The 13,605-nt window shown below is 34.3% G+C and overlaps 1 protein-coding gene across 1 annotated transcript; it reads left to right on the forward strand.

Annotated features, from left to right (window-relative positions):
• Window positions 1–1,536: 1,536 nt before the first annotated feature.
• Window positions 1,537–12,627, forward strand: LOC108913580 (elongation of very long chain fatty acids protein AAEL008004-like). The gene is made up of 7 exons (XM_018719146.2): window positions 1,537–1,575; window positions 4,145–4,252; window positions 4,304–4,387; window positions 4,439–4,495; window positions 6,969–7,074; window positions 9,231–9,367; window positions 12,290–12,627. The coding sequence occupies exons 1-7, from the start codon at window positions 1,567–1,569 to the stop codon at window positions 12,524–12,526; spliced, it is 738 nt and encodes a 245-aa protein (XP_018574662.1). The 5' UTR covers window positions 1,537–1,566; the 3' UTR covers window positions 12,527–12,627.
• Window positions 12,628–13,605: the final 978 nt, after the last annotated feature.

The following is a 13,605-nucleotide window of genomic DNA, read 5'->3' on the forward strand; positions in this document are numbered from 1 at the left end:
TAATGTGGAGGAGCTCCGTCTTGCTGGAAAATCAGTTCGTGTTCATTGTAAGCAGGGTCGTCCTCTATGATATTTGTTAGAGCTGGGTCGATGACATTTTGTAGTAAATCCAAGTACATATCGCCTGTCAAATTTCCAGGAAGGAAAAAAGGACCTACAATGGAATTTCCAAAAATACCTGCCCATACATTCAACTTCTGGGGGTGTTGGGAGTGTGTCTCATGGAAAATCCTTGGATTGGTATCAGCCCAGTAACGACAATTATGGCGATTCACTAAACCATTCAAGAAGAACGTACACTCGTCCGAAAAACACACATTAAAGAGGAAATTATCGTTTATCGCTCGTTCAGTCATTATTTCGCAAAATTGCAAACGACGATCAAAATCGTCTTCATTTAGCTCTTGCACTAGCCGAATCTTATAAGGATGGAATTTGTATTTTTTTAATATTCGTTGGACACTTGTACGACTCACTCCTGTCGCAGTAGCCAATTGCATTGTACTCAGCGTACTATCCATTGCCACTTGCCCCAATACCGCTATTTCCGTAGGTTCATTTAGTACCGGATTTTCAACCTGCCTCTTTTTGTTATGAACGGAGCCAGTTTCGCGAAATTTGGCCACCAATTCGCGAACAATTTTTCCAGACGCATGTTTCTCAGGATGCCGTTGGTTGAACAGTTCGGCGACCCGATTTCCGCATTCATTGTTTTTGAAAAAAAGCTCAATAATTTCTACTCTTTCTGGAATTGAGTACACCATAATTAATCAATTTAAAAGACTCGGCAGTATTGGTACTCTTCAACTACAAGTCACAAGACAGTTATCTAGCAACTTCTTGTGGCCTATCTAAATACGAAACAAAAAGCGGACAATTTTTTGCTCACCAAAATCAGGCTAAAGAATTCGCAAATCAAAAAAAAAAACAGCGAATTCTTTTGAAGGAATTTACCAAGCTAATACCGTAAGTTTTGAAGTAAAATTAAATCGATTTTCGCATTTCTCGTCAAAAATATTGTTCGTATTTTCAAAGCTGCATATTTTCTAAAATAATGGATCGATTTTCAAAAAGTAAGAATCGATGTATAGAGAATTAAAAGCCCTTTCTAATGACCCCCCGCTTGACCCCCATTCCCATTTAAGAAAATTTGGGGGATGGCACCCCCACTTAGGGGGTTGAAGATTTTGCTATGCTTTTTGCGCCAAAATAGTCCCCCTCAGAAGCAAACTTTACCTGTTTTTGGATTTTGCCGAAAAGTTCATTACTACTTTGTAATGCCTTGCGGTACGTTTTCGATGGGCTACCCTCTATACCGTACACATTTTGTGCAACTAACTCTTAGAATTAGGCATGTTAAATCATTTAATTGAGCTGTCGAAGGAAGCATGTACTTTAAAAAAATTAAAGACATACATGTATGCAATAAAAACGATTATACTACAGACAATTGGACGAAGGTTAAATTTTACATACATTATTCATGTTTAAGATCGTAGAACAGCAAAATGGTTTTTAATAGCAAATCCAGTTTATCCTGTGGCGATATGTCTTACATATATTTATATGGTAAAGGTTAGTATAGTATTTGATATCAGTTGATCAATATTTAAGTGATACTACTTTATATGTGGTAAAGGGTGTCCCAAAATTCACGCAAGAAGTAATTTTAACAGGAAACACAGGTTTTTAATTAAAAATTGTAAATTTATTTGGGTTTGTCGTAGGCTTGTTGGGATAAACCTTAAATTTCTAAAAACCCCAAAGAAAAAAGTGTAACGACGATAAATCGCATGATCTGGGCGGCCAATTCTGAACACCAAAACGGGAAATTACACGACCAGGAAATGACTCATGAAGTAATTGAATTGTTTCTCGGGCTGTATGGCATGTAGCACCCTCTTGTTGAAACTACACGTCGTCGTCTACATCCAAATCTTGCAATTTAAGCACAGAAAATTGGATTGTTATGTATCTAATAATAGTGAGCACCATTAACTGTTATTGCCTGACAAGCCACATTTTCTAAGAAGAATGGCCCGATGATGGCACCAGACCAAAATCCACACCAAAAAGTGACACGTTGTGGATGCATTTGTTTTTTAACAGTCACTCGTAGACTTTCTGAACCCAAAATGCGACAATTTTGTCTATTAACGAAGCCATTAAGAAAAAAATGTGTCTCACTGCTGAAGATGATTTTATTTGAAAAATCAGCATCCACTTGTTCCATAATCCATTCAACGAACTCTCTTCGTTCTGCGTGGTCAGTAGGTACAGTTCTTGAGACAATTGAACCTTGTAAGCACGAAGATGCAAATCTTTCATGAGAATACGCTGTAGAGAGCTACTCGAAATGTCAAATTCTTGTTCAAGGTGCCGACTTGATGCTCCTAGACTCCCAGCAACATTTTCACGAACTAGAGTGTTTAATTGATCCAGTCTCCCTGAATTTTCACAGCTGATGAAGTTAAATTTCCATATTTTGGAACGAAAATTGCGATCTGTAGCTGCCTGCCAAACCTTCATTATTTTAAACATATTGCTCAACAATGAAAACGCGTTGTTCTTTCGTTTAGTGCTTCATTTTTAATAACCCAGCTGTCATGCTGTCTTCTTTTTTTGGCAATACTGTAACGCATAATTCAATTCTTAAGTGAATTTTGGGACATCCGATATTATTGCAATAATTTAACTAATAAATAGAAATTAATCAAGTATGAGAATTTACATCCAATTGCTTATTCTACAGACATCTACTTCAGAGAAACTTTAACGCACATGTATATGTACAACGAACCAAGAATAGTAAACATTTTTTTTTATGTATACGTTGTAATATCACCTAAGCTGCATACATTCATCTAGCCTATGTAACGAAGGTTAGTAAGGTAACGTTACGTGGTAAAAAAATGAAACAAATTCGAGGAATAAAAATTATTTGCAGGGTGCGGCATTAGCCTACAATCTTGGAAACGCTAAAAGGTTACACCACAACCGAAACTTTTATAAAACAATGAAAAATTCGTCCGAGTTCGCTACACATTCTACTACATTCGATGATCTTTTGAATGTATACGTTTGTTCGTTTTATGTATACGCGCTTTTAAATTCTTCAACAAAGTTAATTTGTTTATTATACAGGGTGTCCGGAAATTATGCGTCAATACTTCAGGAGGTGATTCCTCACAAAATTTAAGGTCACAAAGTCCTATAACAATTTTTCGAAAACTCAATATTGACAGAAATACAGGGTGTCAAAAAATTATTTTTTTTTAGTTTTTCTTAGATAACTTTTTTATTTGTGATTTGATATTTTCCAAGTCTTTCCTATGTATTACTAGTGCCCTTGTAGATTTATGTTCCAAATATGATGCAAATACTCCGGTGCCAAATGGCCTAAGCTGACCTTAATCTTCGATCTACGAGTACGGCCCACAACTTTTTTGTTTTCACCGCTTTATAAATTTGAACCATGTTAAAGAGTATCAAAAATTATTTAAAAAAGTATCTCTTGTTACGATACAATAAAATGAACCGTTTCTGAGGAAAACGACTTCAAACATTTTCATGTGTTCTAAACTGATATTCACAGTTTCACCTCATCGATACAAAATTTAATCACTAACTACATTATTAAGTAACATTTTTATTTAGTCTATGCTCTTATAATAAGTTCTCGAATTGTTGTCCTTCCATTTCGACACACAAATTCATTCTTCTCAGAAAATTGCGACGAACTCTGAAGAATATGCCCTCTTTTGCTCTTATTATTGCAAATTGTCAATAATTCTTGCCTCAACTCACGTTATTCACAGGCCTTCTGTGTACCAGTCACTTAACATAGCCCCAAAGGAAAAAGTCGATCGGATTCAAGTCGGGCGATCTTGCAGCATGAATCCACCACGCCTTATCCACCTCTCAGGGAAAATTTCATTGAGGTGCTCTCTCACCGTTAAACTATAATGAGGCGGTGCACCGTCATGTAGTAGCCAGATTGCCACAACATTTTCCAACAAAACTGACAGTTCATTTTGTAGAAAATTTTATACAAAGTCAATTTTCAAAAGTAAATTTCTAATTAAACACCTTCAATCCTCGTGAGTTCTTAAGAGTAGCTAAAGTCGTTTTCTAATATTTTCAGGTTTTAGGACCCCGTTTAATGGAAAATAGGAAACCGTTTGAACTAAAACGGATTCTAATAATATTTAACTTATTTCAAGTAATATTTAATGGATGGCTGTTCTATGAGGTGAAAATTACAGAAATTGTTGAAATTTTTGTAATTATTTCTATTTTTCAGTTCGCAGTTAGTGGATGGTTAACAAAAGACTGGAGTTATAAATGTCAGCCAATGGATTATACAGACAATCCCAGAGCTCTTAGGGTATTCTTCATGGATATCTTTATCTAGCTTGCTAATACAGTTATTTTTTAGATGGCTGCAGCATGCTGGTGGTTCTATATATCAAAATATATTGATTTTCTTGATACAGTAAGTTTTTTTTCAGTATGCCTATATGTAGGAAATAAGCATATGTTAATCAATATTCAATTATGTTTCAAGGTCAACGAACGCTCGATGCCTCTTTCACTTAAAAGCAAGCTTGTACTTTCAGAAAACAGAAAATTATTTTCTCTAGGTAAATCTGTTGGCTCTTATTTTGTCTTCTCTCGGGATTGGCACTCAGAAATAAAAATATCAGTAGTTTACTTCTTGATTGTTATATTGGTTAAGATACAAAAAGTGGACCGTATGTGTTTATGATATGTATATAATGCAATCTCTCAACTAATACGAAAACAAATTTGGTCTTTCGGTTTGGGGTCTTATACAGGGCTGCATATCTTGCAGGGACATATTTTACCGAACAGTGAAATAATTGTAGCTTTTGAAAACATTTGTAGAAAACATATATTTTACCTAATCTGGATGATATCCTATTCCATCATCTTGCATCTTATTATAGATAAGTATTATTTTATTTTTATATAACCACAGGTTTAGATAAAGGATAATTTGAGTACTACTGCTGAGAGAGTTCGTTTTGAAAACATCGCAATATCTCAAAAAAAACATCAGTTTATTCAATCAATCAATCAATATTTCAATATACATTTATATCTTTCTGTATCCAAAAAATAAGGTGAATTACCTACTTATTTAAATTTAGCGGGTATTATAAAAGAATACTATTATTTTTTTTTGTAGGTTGGTAGTATATATATATATATGCAGAGTTTCAAGTCAATATAATTGCTGCAGAGCTACTCGTGTTTTTGTAAACATACGAAAGTGAGTTTATCGATTTTCACTATGTCTGATTTTGTTGAACAAAGAATTTGCATTAAATTTTGTTTGCGGAATGAATATTCTGCCGTGGAAACGTTGAGGATGTTACAGAAGGCCTTTAGTGATAAGATTATTTCACAAAAAAAATTTACAAGGGGTACAAAGACTTTAAGAAGGCAAAGAAAGCGTTAAGGGTTAAGGACGAACACCGTCCCGGACGACCATCAAAGTCAACTGATGATCAATACGTTAATGAAATCAAAGATATTGTGCTCGAAAACCGTCGATTAACAATAAATAAGAGACCTTGCTGATACTGTTGGTATTTCAAAAGGTTCGGAAAATACCATTTCATAAGATTTGTTGTGCCTTTGATGCGTTAAATCTCGTTTGGTTCGAAAAATGCTCAACTTTTTGGAAAACCAGCATCGCGTTGACATCTGTGAAATAATGATTTCTGACTACCAAGATATCGTAAAACGCATGAGACTTGGATCTACGCTTACAACCCGAAAACAGTCGATCAATAGAGTGAATGTCGTGCAAAAGTTGAACCAAGACCGAAAAACCACGCCAGTCACTCAAAAATCAGTCATGTTAACAGTTTTCTTTGATTATCGTAGCGTTGTAGACTATGAATTTCTTCCCTTATGCATCGCTTGCGTGATGTTATTCGTCGCAAAAGGCCGGAATTATGGACAGACATTTCTTGGTTTTTGAATCATGATAATGCACCGCCTCACACAGTATTGATAATTCGCAACCACCGCATTCTCTAAACTCAAAAGACCACTCCGTGGACACTGTTTTGATTCCATCGAGGAAATAAAAGCCGAATCGATGAAATCATTGAACAAAAGAACTTTTCGGACTGTTTCAAGAGTTGGAAAAAACTTTGGCATAAGTGCATTGTGGTGGGAATTACTTTGAAGGCGACTAAATTGATTTGAAAGCATACATGAAGATTTTTCAAATTCACCTTATTTTTTGGACAACGAATTATATTTATTTTTATTACTCATGAAAGATACGTCCTGTCTTTTCGCTTGTTTTATAGGTCGGTAAAAAGCTGTTTGCCTACTCTATTTATTTACATGCGGTAATCACACTTGTCGCCCACGAATTGACAATAAAATACGCAAAATTTAAATACACACCCCAAATAGTATATTGTGCTATAAGTGCGGTAAAATTGTATATTGCTCACTTGAGCTCATCCGCTCAAGTGAGCAATAGAAAACCGCACGAATTGCACATACCATTTTTTATTATGAATGCAATGAAATCTTAGAGTGTAGAGGCGAAACCCCGGTAGGGTCCACAGATTTTTATTCAGTTTAGGTTGACATATGAACCGACAAACATATCGCCAACAGTTCGTATGCAATTGCAAGCCCTAGTCGTAGTTAGCTCGCACACACTAGCGATCTGCGAAATATAAAACCTTTTAACACAGAGCAGAAATTAAAATAAATTATACCACTTGCAGTTTTAAAACAACTTTGCAAAATTGTTAACTATTAACTGAACACAACTTGGCTATTGAACAATCAACATTTATAATATGTTAAATGAATTGAACTCAATTTGGTCTGATCTCATAAATCATTTCTCTTAAACCTAATTTAGCGTTTAGATATGAGATAATAATAATTGTCTCACATTTTACTTTCAGATATTTTTCGTTCTAAGAAAGAAAGACAATCAAATAACAAAGCTGCACGTAATTCACCACAGTTTGGTACCTCTTTCGTCTTGGTTTGGCACTACGTTCTCACCTGGTAAGTTCAAATATTATTTATAAATTATATTAATAGTTCTTAGCTATAGAGAGATAGATAGAAAGTACTCGAATACTAACATTTATTTCTCATGTTGTCTGAAATATTTCAATCAACGGTTCTCGATAGTTGCCAGGTTACCTAGTAAATATCATACGAGATATGAGATCTCGACTGCGTAATCTATGGGGCACCGGTGATAGCCTCTCACGATCTTCGTTTCGCATCTGGATGGTGTCGGATGGATCGACTTGGTTTAATCCTCTTTTATCAGCGGTGCTGGGTGGTTATTCGCGTGCTCGTCGATAAGGGGGTTTCCAGTTGGCTCGTGCGCCTCCTCCGTGACATTACCCTTCGGGGCAGCCAGGGGTGAATGTCTCTTAGACCTGCGTTGTTTCTCCATAAACGACGATTTGTTCGCTGCTAAGGAAGAGTCCACAATCTCATTTGTAATCCAAGAAACAAGTGTTGCATTTCACTTACTGTTTTAGTTCAAGTAGGGTTTCAACTGACCCTCTATGTAAATCCAAGTTTGAAGGGTTTCGACTAATAGTGTTTTGCACTGATACTATGAAATATTAAGATTTCTCAACACTTCGAGGATTCTATAGTTTTGTGGTGTCTGGGCACTGATTCTGATGTCCCTGATTGGAACCTGCAAGTTATAGAAGCTTAGGAACTGCGCCTTGTAGGAGGTCAAGTGATTGACAGTAGTGAGCTGGTTACCCGTAGGGGTCTTCGTTGTAGGCAAGGACGGACCTATACGACAATCTTTGAAGAGCTAATGGGCTCGAGGATGCGATTTTTGTAAGAAATCTAAATTGGCTGTTGATTTTTTAAAGAGAATCTAACTTTATAAACCTTTTAACGAAAATTTTTATTATTTAAGTATTATTTCCTTCGTTCTAAATAAATAACAATGTGCACGTATAGGATTATACAGTAAGTAATTTTATAGAGCGTTAATGACAAATGTAAAAAGGCCGATTACACACTATGGGCAGGCATCCGTCTCCTGCTTAAAGGAGCGCAAATGCCCAAAGTCGACGTTCGGTCACTTCTGGATTTGGTGTCCGGCGTCCAATGGGTGGCGGGTTGCTCTTTATTTCTCTGGTTTATGGCCTCTGCGAAATGTGGAACCTTCCTGGATCGTCTCAAAAAATAATTGGCAGGGTGTTGATTAGGTCCGAATTTCGTAATATTCGGAAATTTTTGAAATTTCTGAAATCGGCACGCAAATTGTGTTGTCGTGGATAAGGGTTGCTGCAATGGGGCGATTTGAGCCACCTGGAACGGTTTTTGGGCGGGACGATGGAAAACTTGGAAACATCTTCGTCTTGATGGTCTTTGATGGCGGCATCGGTTTGGGGCGACGAAGGCTACACTGCATGAAACAGATTATGCTGCGAAAATTTGGAAAGTGAGGCATTGGTATGAAATAAGATTTAGGAGCTCTGCTGGAGCTAGCACTTTTTTGGTTCTGCAAAAATATGTTTACAAGACCACCACTGCAACTTTTATTAAGATTTTGCTCTAAAAAGAATGTTTAGGAAACCACTCCCATAGCGCAAATCATACCAGGAGTTCGAGTGTGACCTTTTGGTTGGATAGATACTCAGGCAACCTTGAAAAAATCATCCCGTTTGGAATTTTTTTTGCAGCCCCTATAAGCCGAGAACAACTTTATTGGATTAAAAAAGATATTCAAAGTTACTAGGTATCTATCCATTTATAAAAATGACAACAGTTCAATAAATATTTTTCGTCGGAAACGTCCCTCAAAAGTAATTGATTGATGTATTCTTGTTCGGGAATACTAGACATTTTTGATTAGTTTATTGGTTCCGGACTCATTTTTCCAAAAATCCAATAATGTACCATATTTCGAGATAGTAACAATAAATAAACAATTCACCATAACTAATCCAAGACATACTTTTTATTTGAGTACTTTCTTTCGTTGGTTGCGGATAAAGTTTATGTGCCCAAAAAGACACTTGTATAATAAATTACAACTATTAACTGAGCTTTAAATATGCCAATCATCTTATACAAACCACAAATTTTTATGGTTGATTCAACTTATCAGTACTTATGCAAGAACGTTTTGTATCTGACATTTGTCTTAAAAAATTCACTTATGTTTAATATTTTAGGTGGCCATGGTACATTTTGCTGTTTTCTGAACACGTTTGTACATGTGGTAATGTATTCTTATTATTTCCTAGCTGCTCTAGGTCCTAAAGTACAAAAATATTTGTGGTGGAAAAAGTACATTACTACAATGCAAATGGTATGTATAAATAATATTGAATGACGTTTGATTTACAGAACGATTACGGAAAAATTTCCCCACTGCTTGCTCTGTTATTTTTTGAAATCCAAATATATACAGTGTGTACCCAGATAAGTGAAACGACACTTATGCAAATTGTGATGGTGTGGAAAAATGGCCTTTTGAAATTCAACTCTGCTTATTTGTAAAGCAAAATCTGATGATTTCAAATCCATAAAATCCAGTAAGCCTTGGAAATTTAGAAAAATCTAATTTTGTGCACGTAAACTGCCTCCCTGTATGAGACAGATGGCAAAGTTCTATTATGAAAAATTTCTCAGATTGAGAAACTAATTTGCAAATTTTGACTGTCCTATGTCTTCTTTGAGAAAAATTTAAAATCAAGCAAAATATCAAAGTGAGCCTAGGACATTAAAATTTTGTAAACATTCTCAACTTCTCCTCCTGAGAAATTTTAGGTAATAATGTACAAGTGGTTCCAAAAATAAGTGCAAACATTTTTACGACAACCTCATAAAAGGCAACAATTTTTTCCTATTTTTTTTCGAAAACTCACACTTTTGTTCGGTATTTTGTACCCATTAAAATAACATTAACAAACTGAATTAAAGGAATACCAAAATAACGTATGCAAAAAATGTTTAATGGAATTATTCTTATTAATTATCTTAAAACTTTGTGTTAGAATAAATACTAGTTCGAATTTATATGCTTCTTGCTTATTAATAAACTTAATTAAGCCTTTGGACTTATGCTTCAGTTTCGGGTAAAAAATTTTACAATTTTTAAAAATTATGTGACCTTAAAAAAATAAATTACAAAAAAATGAATACTTTTGATGAGTTTTACAGCTATTTCCCGAATTATATCGCATGTCGTTTAGAAATGGCATTTTACTAGCGAAATAACTTAAATCAAAGTAGGCCTAAGACAATGAAATTTCGTACTTTACAGTATTCAGGTTTTTCATTCTTAAAAACTGTTCACTATGCTGTTGGAAATATTCAGTTTTCAAAATTTTCAGGGCTATAATTTGATTTGCTATCAAATAATGTAGTGTATATATATATATATTTGTATTTGACGGGCAAATTCAATTCAAGCTAATTCAGATATAAAGGACATACCTACAAATATGTAAAATATACTTTTGAGTTAAATGATAAACTCCATTGTACACCCTAATAGATTTTAAAATATGGAACATTCTATGCCAAGTCAATGAGGTCGTGACGGGACCATTTTTAATTTTCCAGATTTAGCTTTAATTTTTTTTAAATTTAATTGCAACCCCTCAAGAAGCATTTGAATATTTTGAGTAAAAAATTTTCAAATACTATAGGTATTTGGCAAAAACTAAAGATATAAAAGTAGATATATGAGGCGGTTTCTGGACCAGGAAGTGACGTGGCAAGGTCACCAGTGGTCAAGGTCACCCCAAGGTCACCAGGGGTCAAGGTCACCTGGGGTCAAGGTCACCCCAAGGTCACCAGGGGTCAAGGTCACCTGAGGTCAAGGTCACCTGGGGTCAAGGTCACCCCAAGGTCACCTGGGGTCAAGGTCACCCCAAGGTCACCTGGGGTCAAGGTCACCACATAGTCAGTGTTCNGTGACCTTGACCCCTGGTGACCTTGGGGTGACCTTGACCACTGGTGACCTTGCCACGTCACTTCCTGGTCCAGAAACCGCCTCATATATCTACTTATAAACTACTTTTTTCCATTTTGTTCGTTTTGAGATGTAGTATTATAAAAAATATATAAAAAATACATTTTTAGTTTTTTGACTTGTTTTTTTATTTTTAAACCAAAAGTGTTTTTTTTTAAATAAGGGGCGTTTTTTTTCGGAAAAATCTCAAAAAAATCGTCTTTCAATATGCAAATTTATAAGGCATGTTATAAAGTAGGATCGTTCTTCACTCTATTTTTCTTTCAAATAAAGAATTGTTTTATATTTTAATTTTTTACAGACAAATTTTATTATAGAAGTAAATCGCGATGACTAATTACTAAAAAATTCCATATTTTAACTTTGCAAAAAATGATAATTAAAACGCATAAGGGTAAACGCAACGAAAATCGAAAAAATTGCTAAGTTTGAGCTATCAGTCAATTTTCATCCAAAAATACTCTACAACCTCTTGTTTTGAAGAAATTTTATCTACTTTTTTTCTATGAAGCAATGCCTATACCTATTTTTACTCAAAAAAAAACTACAGGCAAAAAAGTAAAAAAAAATCCAATTTTTTGCTTTTTTTTAAATTGTTTATTAACGATTACTTTGCATAAAACTTTCCTTTTAAATTTTTTAAATAAGCTATTTCGATGGGAAGTTCAATTCTCTAAATAATTTTTCCTATGAAGTACAGCGAAATTTTGCTTCGTTTTCGAGCTACAATTAAAAAACTGAAAGGGGTGCATTTTCACCCCTATCTCCAACTTCCACCCTATAATTTAATAGCACTCCGCGGTTTTTTCTTTCTGAATAACCATTTGAACGACTCATGCAATAAAAACCTATCAACGTTGTAGTTCCTTAGTACCCTGCTTTTAAACACATAATCAATAGCCTCATAAAAGAAGACTTGATCTTAAAAATCACTCACAAAATAATATGAAAATATTAATTTAAGAAAAGATAATGGTAATTACTTGGAAAAATAAAAAAATGTTTGTCAACTTTGACGATCCCTAGCCATTAAACAGGCAATATGTAGTAGTACGGAATATTATCATGTTACAAGACTGCATTAAAATATTTTTGTAATTCGAAATAAATCATACTTTTCCTTTAACACCCTGTTCTAATGAATTAAACATTTGCGGACATAGGAACTTCATTGTTAACTACGACACTCTGCCATTAGAAAAGGTAGATAATATATTTTGTAAAAATCTAATACTTACTTTTTGTTTCTAGATTCAATTTATTGCTTTTATGGTCCATTCTTTGCAACTCTTTGTCTCGAACTGTGATTACCCCCGTATTTCGATTAGCGTTGTTATGGTTAATGCCATTATATTCCTTTTACTTTTCTCAGAGTTTTACAAAGACACATATAACAAGAAGCCAAGAATTACAAATTCTGAATCATTTACGAAGAACGGATTGACCAATTACAGAACTATACGAATTAATAAACACAAAAATGGATAGCCACTTTTATTGACACCGATAGGCAATGAAGCAGTTTACCAATAACTTTTATATTAATTATTTATCAACAACTTCTGATTATGAATTAAATATCTAAAATTTGTAATAAATACAGTTAATTATAAATTGTGGTCATTGTTAATTATATATTTTCTAACATATCTAAGTATAACATATCTATTTAAGAAATCTTCTTCTATCTTATAGGTTCTCACTTAATTTCTCATACTTATATCAATATTTTGTCAATGCAATGTTAATAAACATTAATTAATTTATAACATTTTTATTGATTATATTTTACTTCCAGAATTTATGTAGATTCTTTTAGATGTAAGTATGTTCCGAGAAAAGTATTATTAACAAATCTCGTAGAGAAAACTATATCCTACAGTAATGTTTTTGGTAATCTAAATGCTTAAGAATGCAACTGAAATTACCTTTTTTCTAAACACCTGATCTGTATTCTTTGGATCTTCGGCAACTTTGAATTGTATTCATTTCTACGTATTTATTTGGTAAACTTTCTATGGAAACTATTTTCTTCTGAAACATCCTTTATTTCCATTAAAATGAAGCATAATGGTGTACGAATGTACTAGTCAGTAAGAAATTTCACTATTAGTAGACTACTATGATTTATTTAGCAAAACAGGCTGTGACTTTCAATGGGGGTCATACTTATACGCATGCTACCTTTGACCTTTACAAGCACGTATCAATAGTTTATTTTTTCAAATTCCGAAATGAAAATCAGGGGTTCTAATAGCGGGTCGGCCCCCACAGAGCCTAGTCCGAAAAAGTGAATGTCAAAAATGTCTAGTAATGCTAAAGAAGTGAAAGGTAATTCTGTAACTGGCAGCAATCGGGTATACAGGGTGATTCAGAACATATCCAAAAAAAATTTTGGATATACAGGGGACTATTACAAATACAATTTTGTAAAAAAATCAAAAAGGGCAGTTCGAAAATGATTTAAAAATACACTTCTGCACGGCATGCGGCACTGTAAACTGGTCCACTGGTAAGGTTTTAACCTTACCTCGCACAATGCGACCGACATGGCGGCAAAGTGTGAT

The sequence above is a fragment of the Anoplophora glabripennis genome, unplaced genomic scaffold (assembly GCF_000390285.2).
Source record: "Anoplophora glabripennis isolate ALB-LARVAE unplaced genomic scaffold, Agla_2.0 scaffold1002, whole genome shotgun sequence".
Taxonomy (NCBI): Eukaryota; Metazoa; Arthropoda; class Insecta; order Coleoptera; family Cerambycidae; genus Anoplophora; species Anoplophora glabripennis.

Bases quoted from the DNA above. Each gene is read 5' to 3' on its own strand.
- LOC108913580 (XM_018719146.2), top strand. The intron at 4,253-4,303 runs GTGAAAATTACA...TCTATTTTTCAG, and splicing joins ATGGATGGCTGTTCTATGAG to TTCGCAGTTAGTGGATGGTT. The intron at 7,075-9,230 runs GTAAGTTCAAAT...TTAATATTTTAG, and splicing joins TGGCACTACGTTCTCACCTG to GTGGCCATGGTACATTTTGC.